The following is a 23,070-nucleotide window of genomic DNA, read 5'->3' as shown; positions in this document are numbered from 1 at the left end:
CACACATTGATTTCTCTTCCTCTCTAAAAATAGTCTTTTAAAAAACCGTAGCTTCCTACACGTCATCCAGCTTGTTAAAATGTTCTATTTTATATAGAACATTATGTAGAGAACTACAGCAAAACAAACCAGTAATAAACCATCTTGAAATATCAGAGTGAACACAGTAGCTTTGTTTTGCTTAACACTCCACTCATAAATGTGGTCCTGGGCTAAATGGGTGTCATAGGAAAGGCTATGTTTTACTTGAGAGCGTAGGTCTAATTGGTGGACGACAGTGACTTACAATCGGCTGGTGAATATAACGCTCCCATTTTCCTTGAAAGGTGACAGCATAGTCACTTTTTAACAAAATTTTCTTTAAGATTTCATTTATCTTTAGAGAGGAAGGGAAGGAGAAAGAGAGAGAAGTATCAATGTATGGTTGCCTCTCATGGGTCCCCTGCCAGGAACTGGCCTGCAACCCAGGCATGTGCCCTGACTAGGAATTGAACCACGATCATCTGGTTCGCAGGCCCGCGCCCAATCCACTGAGCTACACCAGCCAGGGCAGCATGATCACTTTAAAGAGGGCAATAAGGACAGCTTTTAGAAAACTACCCATCATTATGAGGCGCTAGAGAATTGGGTAGTAACATGAAAATACATGGCAGTACAATTACACATGACCTTTTTGTTAGACTCCGAAGTCTAAACATTGGTATTAAATTGTTGATCTGAAAAGCAGCTTAGTCCAATGCCTTGAAGCTTTTGCCTTTTGTCCTAAAGTTCTGCCCGTAAGGTAATGGCTCACTACCAGGAGTTTGCTTTCCCGAAACCCCAAAACATCACAGATGATAAATGAAGAAATATCTCAATCTGGTGGGCAAAATAAATGCTAAAAAGATATATTCCTTTTTATTTAAAAAATGACATTTTAAGTTCAGTCATTTGAATTTCTAGCCCCAGCTAAAGAGAAAGGGAAGCATAAAAAGAGGCACATGTATCTTGGCTGCTGTGGCTCAGCTGATTGGAGTATTTTCCCATGAACCAGGTCACAGGTTCGAATCCAGAGAGGGCACACAGCTAGGGTGTGGGTTGGGTCCCTGGTCAGGGTGTGTGCAGGGGGCAACCAATCAATGTTTCTCTTTCATATCAACGCTTCTCTCCTTTTCTCTCTCCTTCCCTTCTCCAATCTTTAAAATCAATAAGCAGTTTCCCAGGTAAGGATAAAAAAATGACAAAGAGATAGAAAAGCCATTTAAAAGAAAAATAAAACTCAAAACATACCACTTGAGTCTAAACAGTGGTAGGTCATGGTATCCAAGTGCATCATTGCATGAAACTGACATTCTTGGTGATGAGCTGAGCCAGAGAGTGGGAGATGGATGCCTCATTGGCAGTGCTGACTCCTCACCTGTGGAAAAGGGTTCCTAGTGGGAGCCTCACAAAGTAAGAGCTAGTATTTTTCTGCCTTGTATATTACCAGTGCATACATTTTTTCTACCTTGGCCATTGTCTTTTTTAAAAATATATTTTATTGAGTATACCATTACAGTTGTTCTATTTCCCCCTTCATTCCCCTCCACCCTGCACACCCCTCCCCCACCCTTCCCCCCTTTAGTTTATGACGTGTCTCGAGTTCTTTAGATTCCATATTTCCCCTACTATTCTTGCCCTCCCCCCTATCTATTTTCTACCTACCGTCTATGCTACTTATTTTCTGTATCTTCTCAATCCTTCTCCTCTTCCCACTCCCGTTGCTAACCCTCCGTGTGATCGTCATTTCTATGGTTCTACTCCTGATCTAGCTGTCCTCTTGGTTTGCTTTTGTTTTAGGTGTGGTTGTTAGTAACTGTGAGTTTGCTGTCCTTTCACTGTTCATATTTTTCATCCTCTTTTTCTTAGATAAGTCCCTTTAACATTTCATATAATAAGGACTTGGTGATGATGAACTCCTTGAATTTGATCTTATCTGAGAAGCATTTTATCTGCCCTTCCATTCTAAATGAAAGCTTTGCTGGATAGAGCAATCTTGGCTGTAGGTCTTTGGATTTCATGACTTGGAATACTTCTTTCCAGCTCCTTCTTGCCTGTAAGTTCTCTTTTGAGAAATCCGCTGACAGTCGGATGTGCACTCTTTTGTAGGTGACTGTCCCCTTATCTCTTGCTGCTTCTAGGATTCTCTCCTTCATTTTGGTCTTGGCTAATGTAATTATGATGTGCCTTGGTGTGTTCCTTCTTGGGTCCAACTTCTTTGGGACTCTCTGAGCTTCCTGGATTTCCTGGAAGTCTATTTCCTTTGCCAGACTGGGGAAGTTCTCCTGTATTATTTGTTCAAATCAATTTTCCACTTGTGGCTGTTTCTTTTCCCCTTCTGGTACCCCTATAATTCGGATGTTGGAATGTTTAAAGATGTCCTGGAGGTTCCTAATCCTCTCATTTTTTTGAGTTCTTGTAACTTCACTTTTCCCTGTTTGGTCATTTCTTTGTTCCTTCTGGTCCACCCCCTTGATTTGAGTCCCTGTTTCCTTTCCATCACTATTGGTTTCCTGTGCATTTCCCTTCATTTCAATTAGTTTAGCCTTCATATGTTCCTCTAGTTTGTGGCTAAAATCAACCAGTTCCGTGAGCATTCTGATCACCAGTGTCTTGAATTGTGCATCTGAGAGGTTCACTATTTCCTGGTCACTTAGAGTTGTGGGCTCTGGGGCTTTGAGTTCTTCTTAAGCCATATTTTGAATCTGTCCGTGCCTGTTATGTATGAGGAGTAGAGCCCTAGGTGTTCACCAGGGCCAGGCGACCCAGTTGCTGGGTTGTGACGCTGTATGTGGGAGCAGGGCCAAAGGAAAGCAATAGTGGGCACCCTTTGCTTCCTCCCGCCCCCACCACGGGCCCCACAATTCGTCCCACTGCTTGCGAGTGTGCGACTGTGGTCAGCCACTGCTGGGTTCATTGCTGGGGGTTGCGCAGTCCGTCTCACCGCTCAATCCCACCATCTGGAGCCCTCACTGGGTCCGCCCCACGTTACCCCGGCTGCCTGGGGTCAGGAGATCTTTCCTGCCCAACTCTGCTCCGCTGCTGGCTCTGCCCCTCTTACCGGTCGGTAGAACGGTTCGCAATGTTGTTGGACTTCTGTATATTTCAGTTTTCTGTTCTTTGGATGCATCTTTGTTCTCCAAACCTTTGTTGTATTCAAACTGGGTTGTGGGAGAAGGCACAGTGTTTCCGCCTATGCCTCCATCTTAGCGGAAGTCCTAGCCATTGTATTTCTACATTAGGAAGGTAGAGCCCTGGTTGGTATGGCTCAGTGGATTTAGTGCTGCTCTGCAAACCAAAGGGTTGTGGGTTTGATTTCCAGTCTAGGGCACATGCCTCAGCTGTGGGCTGGGAGCAGCAGAGGGCATGCAAGAGGAAATCACACATTGATGTTTCTTCCCCTCTCTTCCTAACTAAAAGAAAAAATAGAACCAACAGGGATGCATTTCAGGTTAATAAGTTTTGATGTTTAAGGAGCATTTCAGGTGCCTGAAAAATTCATTTCTGTGCAATACCTTATTTGTTAATGAAGCTGTGAATAAATGTCTTAGAATTTTCTATGAAAAACTAGAACATTCACAAGCAAGTCAGGATCAGAACTTGAAGGAATTTCTGTAAATGAAGCATACATCTTTATTAAAAAGACTAATGAAAGTGATGTTTGCTTATTGCAGGTATCACCCATGAAATCACAGTAAGATCTTGTCTTGTGCCAATTTCAGTGAAGAGGTAAGAAAATATTTAAAGATTAGAGACTCAGTACTTTTTTAAAAAAGATTTTATTTATTTGTCTTTAGAGGGGAAGGGAAGGAGAGAAGGAGAGAAATATCAATGTATGGTTGCCTCTCGTGAGTCCCCTGCTGGGAACTGGCCTGCAACCCAGGCGTGTGCCCTGACTGGGAATCAAACCGTGATCATGTGATTCGCAGGCCTGCACTCAATCCACTGAGCTACACCAGCCAGGGATTAAAGACTTAGTAAATTTTTTATATAAACTTTGAAGAATATGTTTTCTAAGAGAAAAATTTTAACATCTTTCACAAAACAAATCACTTGACAATGTGCAAAACTAAATGAGAACTTTTCTTTCTTCACTCCAATAAATGTGACCTATCATTTTAATCAGCTCTACCACATCTGAGTCCAGATGCTTTTACTTATTACCTAGCTATGATGTATTAAAAATTACATGTCATTACTGACCATCACCTACTTATTTCACATCAATTCAGTTTTCAATCTCATCCCTATGTGAGACAAGTGCAAATGATGCTAAAATTACTGAATAAAAACAGGCCAAGAGAGCTTACAACATTTAGCAACAGTTAAAAGGAACATCGTCAAGTGTTAGTATGTGAGAAAGTAGGTAAAACTCATCTCATGTCCTACACACAAAGATGTAGACATTTAGAGAATAGTAGATCACATTTAGTTTGTAGAACAAAATTATAAGTTAGTGACAAAATCTGTTCAATTCTTTTGGCTTTTTTTTTTTTAAGATTTTATTTATTTATTTATCTTTAGAGGGGAAGGAGAGAGGGAGAGAAACATCAATGTATGGCTGCCTTTCGTACATCCCCTGCTGGGAGTTAGCCTGCTGGGAACCGGCCTGCAACCCAGGCATGTGCCCTGACTGGGAATCGAACCGCGATCCTCTGGTTCGCAGGCCCGCGCTCAATCCACTGAGCTACACCAGTCAGGGCTTCTTTTGGCTTTTTTAAAGTGTCACAAAATGTGCTTCTAGTTAGTTGAATTTATTAGCTTAAATACAATTATGATCTTTGAGTCTTTTAATTAATTTTGATGCATACTATAAATAATTTTGTATGGCTCCAAACATTTATCACAGCGATAGGAAAAATCTAGCTACAGTTTCAAGACACAAGAGTGACAGCACAGAAAATGGCAGAAGACGAAGCTATAGGGGTCGGTCCCTCCAGCAAAACCATTAAGATGAAAAAAGTCACCAAAATTAGTTTTTGGAAGCTGATCAGGCAAGTACAATGGGCACCAGGGGAGTACTTCTTGACAGACAAACAAACAAACAAACAAACAAGCAACAAAGAACAAAACCAAACCCTGGCTGCTTGGTAACGGTCCTTTGTGGAGAGGAACCACCAACCACTTCCTGCCACGGGGGAGCAGCCCGGTTCAAAGGCTGCCAGGAAGGAGCCTGTCCCCTAAGAACTGGGAGTCGTACACATGCCAGCCTCTCAGTTCCAAGGGATCAGCATAAATGCTTGACTTGATATGATCTTGCTTTGACCCCCTAAGGCTGCAGCAATTTCCTTGACAGCATCAATCAGAAAATTTAGACACATAAAACTTTTTTTGGAAAAGATTCAGACATTTAAAAAAATCTGTCAGTCACAGGCTGTCTAGAGAGACAGCAGAACAGGAACTTCAGTAATTGCACATAGCAAGGAATACGGACTTTGGAATACTCACTAGACAAATGGACCACAGAAACCCTCAGCAAGTAACAAAACCAAGCCCTACAGAGGGTAAAATCTGAATTCCAGAGTTGGCATATTATGATACTCAAAATGCATTCTCAACAAAAACTATACAGCATACAAATCAAATGGAAAATACGGCTCTTTCACAGGAAAAAATACTTGACAGAAATTATCTCAGAGAAAGCTCAAGTATTGAAATTATTAATCAAAGATGTTAATCATCTGTATTAAATATGCTCAAAAGGCTAAAAGATCCATGGATAATGAACTAGTTAGAAGAATGATGGGTGAACAATGACAGACGATATCAATAAAGAGATGGAAATTATAAAAAGGAACCAAATAGAAATTCTGGAACTAAAAAGTAAGATAGCTAAAATAAAAGAATTCACGAAAGGAGATAAACAACAGATTTGGGCAAGCAGAAAAAAACTCAGTGAAAAAAGGAATACAGAAAAATGAACAAAACCTAAAAGACCCATGGCAAATTACCAAACATACCAAAACACGCATTATAGTAATTTAAAGAGAAGAAAAAGTGGCAGAAAAGAGTATTTGAAGAAGTAATGGCTGAAAATCCCCAAATCCAATGAAAGACATGAATCTACACATCTATGAAATTCCAAGCAATACAAATTCAAACAGATTCACACCGAGGTACACTATAATTAAATTGTCAAAAGACAAAGACAGATCTTCAAAGTAGCAAGAGAAGCTACATGTCAGGTACAGGTGAATCTCAACATAATTCAGAGTTGATTATTCACCAGAAACAGTGGTACCAGAAGGCAGTAGGAACACATAGTTAAAGCTCTGAAATAAAACACTGTCAACCAACAATTTGTATCTGGTAAAACTATCCATCAAGAATTAGGGCCCTGCCTGGTGTGGCTCAGTGGATTGAGCACGGGCCTGTGAATGACACAATCGCGGTTCGATTCCCAGTCAGGGCACATGCCTGGGTTGCAGCCAGTTCCCAGCAGGGGACTCACGAGAGGCAACCATACATTGATGTTTCTCTCCTTCTCTCCTTCCCCTCAATAAAATCTTAAGAAAAAAGAATTAGGGAGAAATTGAAAGTCTCAATAAACAGAAATTAAGGAAGTCTGTTACTGGCAGGCACACACTACAATGAATGTCAAAGGGAGCCCTTGAGGCTGAAATGAAAAGATGTTGAACAGTAACTTGAAATCATACACAGAAATGAAGAACAACTGCACAAATACACAGGCAAGTATGAAAGCCAGTATTGGTGTATTTCTGGTTGTAACTCCTCTTCCTATATGATTTCAAATTCAAATGAGTGAAACAATAATTATAAATCAATGTGAGTGGGAACACAATGAATAAAAATGTAATTTGTGACAATAACAATATTAAAGGGAGAGGGTGGAGGTGCACAGCATCAGTTTTTACACTATTAAGCTAAACTGAGCCCTGTTTGGTGTGGTGTAGCTGGCTGAAATGTCACGCAGTACACTGTAAGGCAGCAGAGTTCATTCCCGCTCAGGGCACATGCCTCGGTTGTGGGTACAGCCCCCGGCTGGGGCACGAATAAAAGGCAACCAATCGGTGTTTCTCTGTGGCATCAATGTTTCTCTTCCTCTTTTTTCCCACCTTTCCCCTCTCTCTAATGTGTCCTCAGATGAGGAATAAAAAAAAAAACCAACTAACTGGAATTACTACAACTAGGTTGTCGTAAATTTAAGGTGTAAATTGTAATCCTCGAGGTAGCCATGTAGAAATAATCTAAAATGTCGAGTACTAAAATGGCACAGCAAACACACAAAATTAGCTAAATGCAAAATAATGCAGTAAAAGAGGAGCTGAGGAACAAAAAACATGCAATACCTATAAAGAGCTAATACCTAAATTGACGAAATAGATCTTTCCTTAGCAGTAATTACTTTAAATGTAAATGTATTAAATTTTCCAGTTAATAAAAATAGGATGTTTTATATGCTATGTAGAAAAACTTGCTTTAGATACAAAGACACAAAGAGGCTGAATGCAAAATGATGGAATAAACATTCCATGTAAACGGTAGCAAAGAGCTTGGCTGGCTTTACTAATAATCAAATTTAAAAAGTCAAAATTATTAAATGGGCAACAAAGGACATCATATACAGATAAAAGGGTTAACTGATTAAGCAGCTATAGCAAGCATAAACATACATGCATCCATGGAGAGAACTCCAAAATTTATGAAGCAAAAAATGGATGGAATTGAATGGAGAAATAGATAGTTTTACAACAATAGTTAAAAACTTCAACGCCAACTCTCAATCACAGGTGGAATAAGTAGGGAGGTCAACAAGGAAATGGTGCTGGGAAAACTGAATCTCCACGTGCAAAAGAATGAAGTTGGATCCTTAACTTACAGCATTTGCAAAAATTAACTTAAAATGGGTCAAAGACCTAAATTTAAGAGCCAAAACTATGAAAATCTTAGAAGAAAACATTAGTGAAAATGTGCATAACCTTGGTTCGGCGCAATAGTTTCTTAAACATGATGCCAAAGCATAGTCAACAAGAAAAAAAAATGGACTTCACTGAATTAAAAACCTCTGCGTACCAAAGAGTACTATCAAGAGCATGAAAAAAATGACATGAAGAAAGAGAGAAAGATGTGTAAATCATATACCCGATAAAGGTTTAATATCCAAAGTCTGTAATGATGGGAATGGTGTTTTGATGTTTAATGAACTAATTTTCAGTTAATTGGGAATGGTGTGTAAGAAATTTGAGCTAATTCAGTACAGCTTGGGTTACCAGGTCACAGAGAATGACAAGAGCTTTTAAGGGCCTTGAAGGTGTATTAAAGGGCTTTTAAATGCATTAAATTAAAGGCCCTACAATTCAACAACAAAAAATAAACAATCCAATTTTAAAATGGGCAAAGGACTTGAACAGACATTTCTCCAAAGAAGATAGACAAATGACCAGTAAGTACAGGGATCAGATGGTCGACATCACTAGTCATTCGGAAAAAAGAAATTAACCCAATGAGTGATATCACTTCTACCTAGTAGGAATGGACTATTATTCAGCCATAAAAAGGAAGTTCTTTAAAAAAATTTTGTATTATCCTCACCAGAGGACATTTTTTTCATTGCTTTTGACAGAGAGGAAGGGTGAGAGAAACATCAATTGACTGCCTTCTTGTATACCCTGACTGCTGATCAAACCCACAACCTGAGTATGTTCCCTGACTGGGAATTGAACCTGCAACCTTTCAGTCTATGGGATGACACTCCAACCAAATGAGCCACACCAACCAGGGCCATAAAAAGGAAGTTCTACTAGAAGGAAGTTCTACTAAAATTTGGATAAACCTTAAAAATATTATGCTAAGTAAAATAAACTAGACGCAAAAGGACAAATTTTGTACGATCCCACCTCTATAAAATCACTGAGAATGGGCAAATTCAGAGAAACAGAAAGTAGATTAGAGTTCACCAGAGGCTGAGAGGAGGGGTGAGTGGTGCTTAATGAGTACAATGTTTCTGTTTGGGATGATGAAAAAGAACTGAAAATAAATGCCACTAAACTGCATAACTGAAAATGTTTAAAAGGTCTATTCATCTACACCCACACATACTCACACTTTATTTCTTAGAGCAGTGTAGATTTACAGAAAAATGAACCGAAAGCACAGTTCTCATATACTGTCTGCCTTCCCACTTCTCCCACATCNAATCACTGAGAATGGGCAAATTCAGAGAAACAGAAAGTAGATTAGAGTTCACCAGAGGCTGAGAGGAGGGGTGAGCGGTGCTTAATGAGTACAATGTTTCTGTTTGGGATGATGAAAAAGAACTGAAAATAAATGCCACTAAACTGCATAACTGAAAATGTTTAAAAGGTCTATTCATCTACATCCACACATACTCACACTTTATTTCTTAGAGCAGTGTAGATTTACAGAAAAATGAACCGAAAGCACAAAGTTCTCATATACTGTCTGCCTTCCCACTTCTCCCACATCCCCATATTGCACTGGTATATATATATATATACCAGGGGGGAGGGAGAGAGAGAGAGAGAGAGGGAGGGAGGGAGGGAAGGAGGGAGGGGGGGAGAGAGAGAGAGAGAGAGAGAGAGAGTGAGTGTGTGTGTGTGTGTGTACTTACCATAGAAAATCAAAGCAAAGCAAAACAAAATAATGGACTGGGCATCTCACAGGAGCCTAGCTGAAAGAGCTCCTAATGGCCAAAGCTAAAATAGTTAAAACCTCACAGTAAGTAATATTGCGTAGGATTTATAACCCAAAATATAAAACATACACATAAGTCCATAATACTAAATGACTGAAAAATGAAAGACAAGAGACAAATTTTAATCCCAGAAGAATGCCAAATAATATGTGCAAATATACCCTCTTCCAGGCTGCGGAGCTGAAATGCCCTGGTCCCACTGAGGGTCACCTGGACTTAATGACTGCTTCTAAAATTTAGAGTATGGTAAGGGAAAACACAGTCCCTTTACAGTGGAGAAACTTGGCAGATACCATTGTAACCAAGTGATCAAGGTTAACACCATCTGTACTAAGTTGTTACTGTGTATTATGTGATGAGAAAGGTCCTTCATACCCGTGATATTTTTCCCCTAAATCCAGAAGTAATCATGACTCCAGTCAAATCATGAGAAATATGAGATACAAACTGAAGCTGAGGGATATTCTACAAAACAGGCCAGTCTTCTTCAAAACCACCATCCACGTCAGGAGAGAGAACAGATATGTGAGACACTGTCTTAGCCACGAGAAGTGTGACAAGACAGGACAGCTGAGTGCAGTGTGGCCCCTGGATGGGAAACTGGGGCGGGAGGAGGACAGCAATGCAAAAACCAGGGAAATCTGAACGAAGTCTGGAGTTTAGGTGCTAGTAACAGAAAAACATGGGTTTCTCAGTTATGAGGAAGGTCTCGTGGGGATGCAAGATGTTAGCAACAGAGGGAACGAGTGAGGGACACATAGAAGCTCTGCAGTTTTTCCGTACATGAATAAGCAATCCAAAATATGTTTACTGAAAAAGAAAAAGCACATAACAGATGCTTTACCTTCTTTATTCCACTACGCGTAACTACTTGGAGGATCAGAGAATACCTGTTGCAAAGGTGTGCTGTTTGTTCAGTCTCTTAAGGCAGCTCTCCGTTCCTAAACGTAGAGGTATAGTCTGGATTCATGTGAAAAAATGGGAAAAGCTTAAGACATGACAAGAATGTGAGGCACACTGACCTACTCTACTCGAGGACAAAACAAAAGTGGGACTCATTTGGAAATCACGTACTGTGGTCTGACATAGATGTCTCTAACATCATGTCACTTTCGTTCATTTCGATTTCAAAGGCTTCTTCCAAAGGTCTGGAGTCTGGAGTTTTCCTTGAGGTGTCCAGTGGTGTAAGCCCTGCTTCTTCTGTAGTCTGTTTTTCTACTTCAAACTCCCTGAAATCCCACGGAGGTGAAATAATGTTTTTTAGTGTCTTCATTGTATGTACATCAAAGTCGTAACACTTCAATTTGTCTTTAATGTCTGCTCCTAAATAGAAACACCACAGTAAGAAATGCCATTACTGCACGGCCATTTACATTATTACATAACAATGCCTCTATCATCTAAGTCAAATGGGACTTTCAAAAGCACAAGGATAGCTCAGAAGAAAAAAAATGTTCCCATCATTTTCCTCCTCCTCTTCTTATTTGCATCATCAAGGGAGAGGACTGGGAAGACTTCTAGAACGACTGTATTTTGCCACATACAATGTGCATTTTTTGCCCAGATTTCTGAGGGAAAAATAAGGATACACACTGTACATGGGTAGTACCTGAAACACCTCATATCTGTTCTTGTGTTTTGTAATTATTTGTTACGTAAATTTTTTGTACCATATGTTAAAAATAAATGCTAAAATTCCTTTATAATTCAAAAAACAAGTATCTAAATATAAATAAGTAAATAATCAAATTAAAATTTTAAAATGAAATATTTTCCCCCTGGAAGTTTGGGCCAAAAATGTGGGTGTGCATCACACACGGCGAAACACAGTACACGGTTTCAAACTCCAGCACGGCTCAACGCCGCCCCGCTCCCAAAGCCCCTGCAAGTACCGATGGGAACACGTGGGAAACTTTTTCTCAGCTGCATTACAGACAAGAACTGTTGGCATTTTGGCACTGGCATAGTGGCACACCAACAGTGGCTGTGGCATTGGTATTTTGGTAGTGGTATAACAACTGTGAGGTTAAATGTATTTTCCACCTACCAAAATCTTTAAAATGGAAAAAAGATTTTCCACAGATACATTAGGTTCAAACATTTCTGACATAAACAAAATGACAATTTTACACAGTTCAAACTATTAGGTGTTCTGACAGATTTAGACACACAAGTGTTCTAAAAATAAAAACAGCACACACAGTGACTACAGTTAAGACTGTCACACATTTGAAAGCTGCTAAGAGAGTAGATCTTAGAAGCTTCAACGCTTAAAAAAAATCTGCAACTATATGCTGACAAATGGTAACCAGACTTACTGTGATGCTCATTTTGCAAAATATACAAATATCAGACCATCATGTTATACAGTTGTAACTTATATATGTCAGTTATACTTCAACAAAAAGTAGTACAGAACACAAAATCACTGAGATTTTACACTTGGTAACCTCTGTAGAAGCATTACCTTTGTGAGAACAGGCAAAATGTCTGTCTTACTCAGTATTATATCTCTAGATGTCACTTAGCTGCATAAAAACTTTGCATTTACGCCTCCCAACCCAACCAAATGAGGAAAACTGAGGTTCAGATGTGACCCAAAGTCACAGGGCTACTGAGTGGCAGAGCTGAGATTTCAATCTAAGGTCGTCAGGATGCTAAAGCTTAAGCTTCGTTTTTCATTTTTTAACTGTAGAAAGCTGAATCATAACCTACAAACCTTGACGTGTGCACAGCTGGTTGAATTCTCACGTATGTTCAAACCCACATAACCACACCAGACCAAGAGTACTTCCAGCTCCTAGAACGCCACGCCATGCTGCCGCTAGTAAATGCTTCCCCCTTCCAAGCCAGAAGTAATCACTGCTCTGATTTTTCTATCACCACTAATAAGTTTTGCTTATTACTAATCTTCATATAAATGAAATTAGGTATATATTCTTTTGGGGGGTCAAAATTTGTGAGATTCATCTATGTAACAACATGATTCAGTAGTCAGTCAGTCCTTTTAATTTTAATTGTGTAGTACTCTATTGTATGAGTATACCAAAATGCACTTCTCCATTCTCCTATTGGTGGACATTCAGTTACTTCCAGTTAGGTGCTATTAAGAATAAAGCTGCTACTGACAATCCTGTGTGTGAACTTGGGCTTACTGGGGCCCTTGTTTCTACTGGGAGTATACTTAGGAGTAAAACTGCTAGATTGTCAAGTCAGTACGGCAGACCACTACCCTAAGAGCTGCCCGCCACCTCCCAATGATTCACACATCCTGGCATCTCTGCGGCTCTTGAATAACCCTCTCCCAGGCTGATACTGCACTTAATCACATGGCTTATTTTGATGAACAGAATGTGACGGAAGGGATTTAGTGTAACTTCTAGCTTTGAAGAAGTCTTGACCTTTACAACTTTGGGATAAAAGACCCACGGAAAGGCCCAGCGGTGTCAACTGAGGTCCCCACCTATGTATGAGGCCATCGGAGATTACAAGCCCCGCTAAGTGCCTGCTGACTACAGATGCATAACTGAAGGAGAGCATCAAGAGCCAACAATCAACCCAAATAGCTTTGAGAAATAATATATATTTTTTGGAGCGGCTTGTTAAGCAGCAACTGATAACTGATATAGTAAGCCTATATAACTAGTAGGTATGCTAAATAGTTTTCCAAACAGGTTTTTTTATAACCCTATTGATGATCGACTATATGCAAAAGTTCTATGCCCTGGCTGGTGTGGCTCAGTGGATTGAGTGCCAGCCTGCAAACCAAAAGGTCACCAGTTTGATTCCCAGTCAGGGCACATGCCTGGTTGTGGGCCAGGTCCCCAGTAGAGGGTGCATGACAGGCAACCACACACTGATGTTTCTTTCCCTCTCTCCTTCCCTTTCCCTCTCTCAAAAAATAAATAAATAAAATCTTTAAAAAGTTCAGTTGTTCCATATCATCACCAATACTAGGTACTGCCAGTATTTCTAAATTGTAGCCATTCTAGCAAGTGTACAGTGGTACCTCATTATGATTTCATTTCCCTAGTAATGATATTAGCACCTTCATTTGTTTTGTAACAAATGAAGGTGCTATTCATTTGTATGAATATTCTCTTTAGTGAAGCTCCTGTTCAAGTGTTTTATCTGTTTTTAACATTTTTTTTTAGTTTGAGAGAGAGAGAGAGACAACACAAATAAGTGTTGCTCCACTTATTTGTGCATTCATTGGGAGATTCTTGTATGTTCCCTGACCAGGGTTCAAATCTGTGGCCTTGGCGTATGGGGAAGATGCTCTAACCAACTGAGCTACCAGGCTACAGCTTGACTCACTTTTGACTGAACTTTTTCTTATTGATTTGTAGGATTTTTTTTTTTTTTGTATTCTAGACAAGTCGATGTATTATCAATAACTTCTCCCAGTGTATTATTTCATGCCTTTTCACTCTCTTAATATTAGTGTTTTTGGTTAACAGTTCTTAATTTTATTGAAGCTTAATGTAACATCTTCTCCCCTGTGAATTTATGTCCTGTTAAAGAAATCTGTCTACTCCAAAGTCTACATCTCAAGATGTAACCTCACTGCACCTCTTTACTTTACAATGTTTATAACTAAATGAGTGTCCAAGTATATCAGTTCCACCCACACTTAGGAGTTGCTTATCATTAGAAAATAACTTAAAGAGCTAGGGCACTGTAACGTGAACATAAGCCAACTTAATACTCCACTGAAATGTTAAGTTAACATGGTATGCCCTGCATTATAAAATAGTAAGGCCCAAGCCCTTTATTTATCAGAAAAATATCTCCAAGATTTTTCCAGAATGCAATTAGATTTCTTATATATCACCATGTTCTGCACATATTCTATAACAGTATTTTGCATATAAGAAGTACTCGACTTCAAACTGAATGAATACTTAATGAGTCATTAATTCTCACAACATTGTTCAACAAAATAAATGTAGTTTCTTCATACTAATGTAGTTAGAATGCTTAGAAAAATAAACTTAGAACCTTCCACAAAAATTAGAGAAACCTAAACAGAGATATAAAACAATCTAAAAATGGAATATAATTATAATCTTACCAATATAAGCTTCAGAATCACCAATGTACATTTCAATGCAATGACCAAGCATTGTAACAGAAAAGGTATCATCTCGCCTAAGACCAAGGGCCTGCCAGAAAAGATTCAGCATGGTTATCACAAGAAAATGTATTTCCTTCTTTGTTTCAAATTACTCCTACTCAGCTCAATCCAACACACTCCAGGGAATCTGAGGCACCAGTAGAGGGAGGTGGTTACTGGGGAAACAGCTGAAGCAGGAACAGCCAGGTAATGACAGTGGGGGTCGGGTGATGGGCACGCAGAAGGTCATTACACTATCCTACACCATTTTGTATGTTTAAAATCCTCCTCCTCCAGAAATATTTTAAAGACCCCATCTTCACACAGAGCCCTCTAAGCCTCTGTGTTAATTAAATCACAGAATAAAAACAAATAATGCACATTCAAATATACATATTTGAAAATCACACCAACTAGAAAACTTGCTTAGTCCACACACTTCTGACGGGCTCAGTATTCAGGACATCCCCTCAACTGAAAATCACTAACCAAACCCTTTAAAATCAGTTATAAATCTACCACTCCTGAGTTTATCTTTGAAATATTAATTTTCTGGTTCTTTATCTTTCTTCAAGTACAGTTATTTCATCAAGTCTAAGACCCACATTTTCCGCATTCTAACCCCTCTGGCCGCCGCCGTGCCGAGGGCCCGTGGGAGCAGCACAGAGAGGCCACAGACCATGTGAGGGAGCCACAGAAGGGCACGATCTGCGGCGGCTGTCTAGAAACTTCCCATCAGCACTTTCTGGGAGCAAGCCACTCACAGGGCCAATGTCCTTGGCTGGAAGGCCCTGAGTCAATGGCAGGCCGTGCCAGCAGCGGGACACAACTTTGGGCAAACCAAGGTGTCGACCCCCCAGTACGAAAATGATTTAGGAGGACTGAACTCTGATGTGAAGAACTGAGTATCTTAACTATTTACTTCACTTACGTATTTTTATGTAGGCACTAGAGTGATTGCTGACAAAAATCAGTATCCTATTACTTCCAATGGAGCATATTTTCTAAGGACAAAAAAACCTAACTAAGTGATAAACATGAATTATGTTCAAATTTAAGTGGCAGTGGTTTTTCTTGTTTGTTTTTTGTGGTCATTATATTTATTAATGCTGTCTTACATTAAATGAAATACAGCATAGGGATTAAGGAGAGAGACTAGAATTCCCAAGAGGCCCTCACTGTGCAACACAAATTTCTGCACTCCCTGCCTAGACTAATGCCCCCTTCAGGCGGGCTGACAAATGTCACCAGGCAGGGCACTACCATGCCTTACTGCACGCACGGGGCGGGTCTCTCACGTGTCTGATCTGATGACTATTGCACAGTATGCACATGCTTTTCTCTGCCAAGAAGACAACAGAATGCAAGGTTGCCTAATGAATTTTAAAACTGTAAAGCACCAAAACACTGCCTAGAAAAGATCTTGAAGTGGTAAATGTCAACCAGACTTAAAGTTAGGCACAAACAAAAGACTTACTGTGTGGAAATAGTCCACAGCATTTTCAAAGTTGCCCATCAGACTGTGGATATACCCTATGGCAGAATAGGTGGAAGCGTTTTGTGGAATTAACACCAATGCCTGACGGTGATAATCCAATGCCTCAGCATACTTTCTGCGAGAGAAGAGAGAGAGGGAGTCAAGGGAGGGGGAGAAAATGGGAAGAGAGAGAACAATTAGTGGGCACAGTAAAAGCACTAAATTCCTAAGTCTAAGACAAGCGTTGAAAACATAAACTTTCCTACATCAGAGTAACACCTAGACTGGTAACGGTGCTTCATATCCGCTTTTGTGTATCCTAACACATCCCACACCTCTTTGACGGGTCCTTCCCTGCCTTGCTTGCTCAGCCCACTGAGGGTACTCCTGCAGGGGTATGGGCCGCACTCCTCTGGACGCTTAGCGGGAGACTGGAACCAGAACCTAATGCTTGACTCCTGGGCCTGTGCCTCACCTATCACACGGCAAGGCCTCTCCCTGTGAAGTCAAACTATCCACAGCAAGGATGGTGAAAAGCAACTAAGAGTTTTGCTTTAAGGGTCAAAGGAGTTACTTGGAACAGCATTTTCCAAAGTTCTCTGGAATACTTTCCCTGTAAAATCTTTTGAGAAAAAGGTTTTGTGCTCAATAAAGTTTGGAATATGCTGTAGTCCACATGCACAGTAAAGACTCCAAAGAATCTTGAAATAGAAACACCTGTGAAGTTTTGAGTAACCTACAGTTTACCCAGCTCACCTAACTAAAGAATCTATTCTTCAACTGCCATCTGTTTCTCACACCACAGAAGTACTATCAGGAGGAAAACAGTGAGTTAGAATATCGATATGGCGTTAATTAAATCCTACTGCCCTAATTCTTCTAAATTAATTTTGAACACTAAAATTCTTTAATCTAAAAGAAATATAATTCTCAATATATTACTAAAAATCGTACCAACAGAGATAATAAAAACCACTTTGATGACTGCTCTGAGTAGCCAAGTACAAGAGCGATGAAGAATCTCATAAAGTAAAAATACAGAAAAGACTACACAAAATTAAGAAAACTTTTAGTTACAAAGAGTACTTCTGAAAATGCTCTCCTTCACTTACTTCAGTTTTCTGCAAACATGCCCCAAGTTGTTCAACAAAGGCTCCCACTTGTCCACAGTTACCTGAAACACAGCGAAAGCACACGCAGGTCTCAGGCGCCGCCCCAGCCCGGCCTGCGTGCATGGCTTCGCACACCTGTGCCTGCGCGGCACTATGCGGGAGGAGCTGTTGGTTTTCCCATCTTTGTTTACTACTAATGGGACTTCCTGAGGACGTTATTTTATCAAAGAGCACATCCATGGTGAAGTTCGAGTTCTGCATCTCTGGCCCAGAGCTGTCACTCTACCTACTAACCACCTCTGCTCAGAAATCTCACAAGCACTTCAAATTCAACGTGTCACAAGCTAAACTCCCATCTTCTCTCTCCTGCCAGCCCAGCCCCCTCACCTCACCTCCACTTGAGTGCCCTTGTCATCAGTACATGGCACCTATGTCATCCCTGACGCCTCCAGATCACCGAGGCCTGTTTATCAGCTTCCCTGGTAAAATTACAACCGCCCAGTAACAGTCTTCTCGGCCCTGATCGGACAAGCCTGACCACACTGACCTTCTTAAACCTTTTGTCGCCCACTCCCTCAGGGTAAGGTGCAGGCTCTAACATCACCTTCAAGGCCCTTAAAAGCTCTTGTCATTCTGTGACCTGGAAAGCCAAGCTGTACTGAATTAGCTCAAACTTTGTACACACTATTCCCAAGAGCGAAGACATCCTTTCCCTCCCTTCTGCCTGGTTAGCATCAATCATCCCTTAGGACTGAGGCATATGATGCTCTGCCCAGGCCTTCCCGAACCTCCCAGGTCTGGGTTAATGGCCTCTCTATGTGGGTTTCTTTCTTCCTCAATCACAGCCCCTTTTGTAAACTGTATTATTGCCAACTTACTTATCGACATTCCTCAATAGATGTGAGGGCAGGAAATACCAAGCCAATTCCTTGCTGCCTCCCAATGCCGAGCTCAGAGCTCAGGCCACAGTCAACATGCATTCAATACTCTTCACTAACTGAAGAAACACACCTGAGCCACGCTGTCTGACTCTCCTGGGCCTGGCCCTGGAAGGCACAGCCCATGTGAATGAAACAAGCCCTTTATGATTTTAGGCATGACTGCTTTCCTGTGGTTATTCTGACATTTTCTGCAGTTGATAATTAAAGTCAAACAGTATTTTCTCCTCTTCAAGTAACTTTTTAATGGACATTAAAAAGTATTAATGTCCATTAATACTTTTGGCAGCTTAATAGTATTGTGCTTTTATACTTAAAATCATTATTTAAAATTTCTTTAAGCCTCCCCAAAGCATCTTCTGATCATCAAAGAAAAGTTTCAATTGTAAGCGTCATCTATGACAGTGCATCTCAAACTTCTCTGTGCATGAGAATCACCTCAGGATCTTGCGTTTTAGCAAGATGCAGATACCGATTCAGTGGGTCTGAGACTGTGCACTTCTAAAGAGCTCCCAGGTAATGCTGAGGCGGCTAGTCCAGTTTGAGTAGCAAGGTCCTAAGGTAAATTGGCAAGGTGCTAAGTGGCAATCCTATATTAACAAAAACACATGTATTATCCAGACCATCCAAGACTGAGCTGTGGAAGAACCTGTTTATATACATACATGCACAAACACACAGAAATAGTGTTTTTAACCTCACATGACAAATATGAAGAGACCAAAATAAGTAAAGCTGTGTGTTCGGGGACAGGCAAAATGCCACCCAGCAGGGAGTCCAAGGGAGCTGTGTCCTTCTCAGTAAAGAAGAACTACAGCCAAAGAAAAGGTGGGCTGTGAGCAAGTATGCCTGAACAAAAACAGAATGTAACTGGTTAGTGATAATCACCACAGAATAAACCTAAATAGGGGTGTGTGTGTACGTGTGTGTGTGTGTGTGTGTATATAAAGAACTAGGAACCAGAAGAGTAGCAACATGCAACTCTCTTACCTACAGAAGTTTACAATATCTATTACTTATTATTTTAAAATAACTAGCTGAAAGTTTAATTCATGGCGTATATCTTTCATACGATAAAACCTAGCAAATTTTTCAAACACTGCACAGTTTAAATATTTACTAAGTACAAGGTAAAGAAAAACAACAGGTCTGAATGTGAATGACACCTAGCCCTGTTTCAGCAAAAGGGGTATAAGCTGGTACACCTGCCCACGCATCACGGATGAGGCTCAGTGGGTGCTGGAGGACGGACTAGGTTACGAGCTCCAGTGCCCGCCAGGTGCCACCAACCACCACTCATCCCCGCATCGAACAGTCACCAAATACACTGATGACTCTCAATATCAAAACCATAGCCTCTTAAGAAGCAAACAGCCAACATCTGCTTTCCTCTCAATTTGAAACAAACTCATTTTGTAGTGTGCAGGGAAACAGTTAAGTACCTGACAATTGTTACGATAAACATTAGGTTACTATTTTCGAGGCAAGACAGACTGTCTGTATTATTTTCCTCACTCAACAGTAAACACACTTAGGAGTATGTGTGGGTGTGTGTGTATTACAGATATTACATAAAATACCTCATTCCCAATTGCTTTAATTTTTTCCAAAGCATCAAGAAACCATTTCTCTGCTGTTTTCCATCTAAAATAGAAGAAAAAAAGACTGCAGGTTAATCAAGTTAGCAACTAGAAACATTTTAAGAAAAATCTCAGTATCTGTTTCCAGTGACATGAAAATGAAGTGAGGTAAACCTCTGTAAACAGGGTATTACAATTCAACTTTAAGTCGGATGATAAATGATTAGTTTGGGGCATTCATGTCACAGGATTTGAAGATGCTGGGAGACACAGTCAATTCTGACCATTCTCGGTAACTGGGTTCTACAGTCACCGTGCACACCACGTCAGTGTTCCCCCTCGGCTCCCAGGGGAAACAAAGGGCTTAGGTTCCTATAAACCCCTGCTCACATTTTCTCCACTAACCGTTCCCCCTACAATCTGTTTTATCTAAACTGGTGTTTAGTGATGCCTAGTCTGACATATATTGTGGATTCATTAACACTGAACTCAAGGCACTGTAACCCATCCCTTATCAAAGTTATCTAACAAACGTATTTTCCCCAAGGCACAACATAGCCTTCTTGTGCTTAGGAATACCAGACGGCATTTCAGCTCTGCACCTTTTAAACAGTGAAATCATCAATAAAAAACACAAAATACAATGCAAAAAAAGTACAGGTGTACAGTAGGAGAATGGGAATAAAAGGGCAGAATGTCATCTGTTTGACCTGAGCCGGGACACATGCGCACACCTGCACACGGGAAAGCACCTTGATTGACTCTGGGGTTAAAATCAACTTGACTGTGCATCAGATTATTACCACGTGTTATTTATTAAAGGTCCAAACTTTCTTACATGAATACTAGTTAATCCAGTTTTTCGACCACACACACATGCCACAACAAGTCACTACAGTAGTACTAACTTACTGTATTAACTTTGTGTATAATTTAGCACAAAGGTCTATGGATAGTTTTCTCTTTGAGTATGACAATGAGTTACTTATTCTACAAATATCCAAGACTACAGTAATACCTCAACTGGCTAAGAAATTCAGATTAGGCCATTCAAATTAGTTTAGTTTTTGGATTAACTGCTAACTAAACAGAAAACATTTTCATTTCAAAACTGTGGAAAACCTTTCTCAAATGCATGACTCCAACTCCTAATCAACAAGGAGACAGGTGACTGAGGATTCTGCAGTGTCCCGGGGCCAGGCTGTGAGGTTCAGTCACTTGACAGGGTTGGTGACAACTGTCCAGTCTTGGAATTTAAGAGCTTGTAACAGCCCACACCAAAAGGGACCAAATCCCAAGGCTGAGCACTTTTAACAAAAGCCAAGATAATCCTTTCTATTTTTTTTAACTGCCCACGTCCTCCTCCTCAAAGAGTACACATTTAAAAATAAAAACCTGCTGAAGAGTCATTCTGACCAGTTGAAACTCTAGTGACTAAGGTTGTATTCTATTTATAAAAAGGAGACAGGAGGGCTTTGGCCTCTCGGTACTTACTCTCCATTCTGAAAGGCAACCACGCCAACTTCATGCATAACAAAAGGATCTTCTGGGGCAATGCTCAGGGCTTGGCCAAAGAATCTTTCAGCCAATTTTGAGTTATTGGTCAATCCATATTCTAATCCAATATACAGCATTGGCAAGTGACACCTAAAATATTGAAAAATTTCACATATTCAATACAAAAATCTTTACAATTCAGTAGAAATTAATTTTTAACCTTAAATTCTGCCTGCAGATTAATTTAAACATAGCCAAAAAATGAGAGCATTTGGTTTTCTTTCTGCAACTTTACATACTCATATTTAATGAGTGCCAAATGAGCTGTTAGACTAGTCAGCTTCCACTTGTAGAATCTAGCAGAAAACTACCCTCTATTTTTCATTATTCAACAGTGAAGTCCAAAAGTCCTGTAGAGCAGAAGAGCGGTGCCACCTGCTTTCCCGCACTGCGCTAATGGCACAGCCCCAGCCTGGACTGCGCTCCTCATCCTCCTTTACGGACTCAGCGCCAGGTATCCTTCACGACTGTGTTGAAGTTCCACTTCCCTCTATGGAGCTGCTTCTGACTTTCTACCTGAAGCGGCTCTCCCTTGTGTGAGTTCCCATTACACCAGTTCCACACCGAAGAGTTCTGAACTATGTCGTTTCTATTTTCATATCCTCTGAGACAGTTTTAGGCACAGAGTAAGTACTGGGTCAGACCAGATAACATGAAAGCAATCACGAGATAATTTTTCTTTAAAAATGAATCTAAGAATGTCAATAAATACTGACTGGTTGGTATGTGCTTTGGTTCTAATCTAGAATTATGACTCAAGATTCTATGTTCTACACAGGGGTCACAAAGAAAGCTTTTGTTTTTTAATGTTTATTTATTGATTTGAGAGGGATGGAGGGAGGGGGAGAGAAACACTGATTTGTTGCTCCACTCATCCATGCATTTACTGGTTGACTCTTTTACAAAAAAATAGAGGGGATATTTTATTTTGTTTAAGACTCTGTTGATTTATTTTAAAGAGAGAAGGAGGGAGAGGGAAAGAGAGGAAGAGAAACATCAATATGTCAGAGAAACACCAATCCACTGCCCCCCACATGCCCCGAACCAGGGACTTGGCCAGCAACACAGGCATGTGCCCTGACTGGGAATCAAACCAGCAACCTTTCAATTTACAGGATGACAACCAATTCACTGAGCCACACTGGCCAGGGCCACCAGCTGACTCTTGTATGTGCCCTGACCGAGGACTGAACTCACAGCTTTGGAATACTGGACAACCCTCCAACCAGCTGAGCTATCCAGCCAGGGCCATGAAGAACTGCTCCAAAGGTATTTCCCTGGAGGAATTTCTGAAATAGCAGAGTAAAATCCACTTCTCCATAAAAGCAATAAGAACATTACAAAAAATTATCAAAATAAACTTTTTCAGAACTTCAGAAGTTAACCAAAGACTAACAACAAAGTGAGGAGTGTTTATTCTAGAAAAACAGTGGAGTCCCAGCAAGAAGAACAGATTTAATGATGTTTTAACTTATCCCATTCCCATCTCCCATTTCCCAGCTCCACACTGGCCCGAAAAATCAGCAGCTCCAGGTCTTAAGACGGCAGAGGAGTAAGTGAAAGCTACACTGACCCCTCCCAGAACCACACTGGAAT

At 40.4% G+C, this 23,070-nt stretch overlaps 1 protein-coding gene across 2 annotated transcripts in view; it reads right to left on the bottom strand.

Moving 5' to 3' along the window:
* Window positions 1-10,528: 10,528 nt before the first annotated feature.
* CDC16 (cell division cycle 16) overlaps window positions 10,529-23,070 on the bottom strand; it is a 35,616-nt gene continuing 23,074 nt past the window's right edge. Inside the window, exons 13-19 of one of the 2 annotated variants that reach the window (XM_037042102.1) lie at window positions 21,412-21,564; window positions 19,918-19,981; window positions 17,400-17,461; window positions 16,288-16,423; window positions 14,769-14,859; window positions 10,769-11,017; window positions 10,529-10,654 (exon numbers count right to left, since the gene is read on the bottom strand). In XM_037042102.1, coding sequence (XP_036897997.1) covers window positions 10,617-10,654; window positions 10,769-11,017; window positions 14,769-14,859; window positions 16,288-16,423; window positions 17,400-17,461; window positions 19,918-19,981; window positions 21,412-21,564 — 793 coding nt within the window. In that variant the 3' untranslated portion in view covers window positions 10,529-10,616. Of the gene's footprint in view, window positions 11,018-14,768; window positions 14,860-16,287; window positions 16,424-17,399; window positions 17,462-19,917; window positions 19,982-21,411; window positions 21,565-23,070 lie in introns of both variants that reach the window. The other variant, XM_037042103.1, reaches the window with a different exon arrangement.

The sequence above is a fragment of the Sturnira hondurensis genome, unplaced genomic scaffold (genome assembly GCF_014824575.4).
Source record: "Sturnira hondurensis isolate 20B ecotype Veracruz unplaced genomic scaffold, ASM1482457v3 Scaffold0003681, whole genome shotgun sequence".
NCBI classification, from domain to species: Eukaryota; Metazoa; Chordata; class Mammalia; order Chiroptera; family Phyllostomidae; genus Sturnira; species Sturnira hondurensis.
This window is presented reverse-complemented; position numbering and strand designations above follow the sequence as displayed.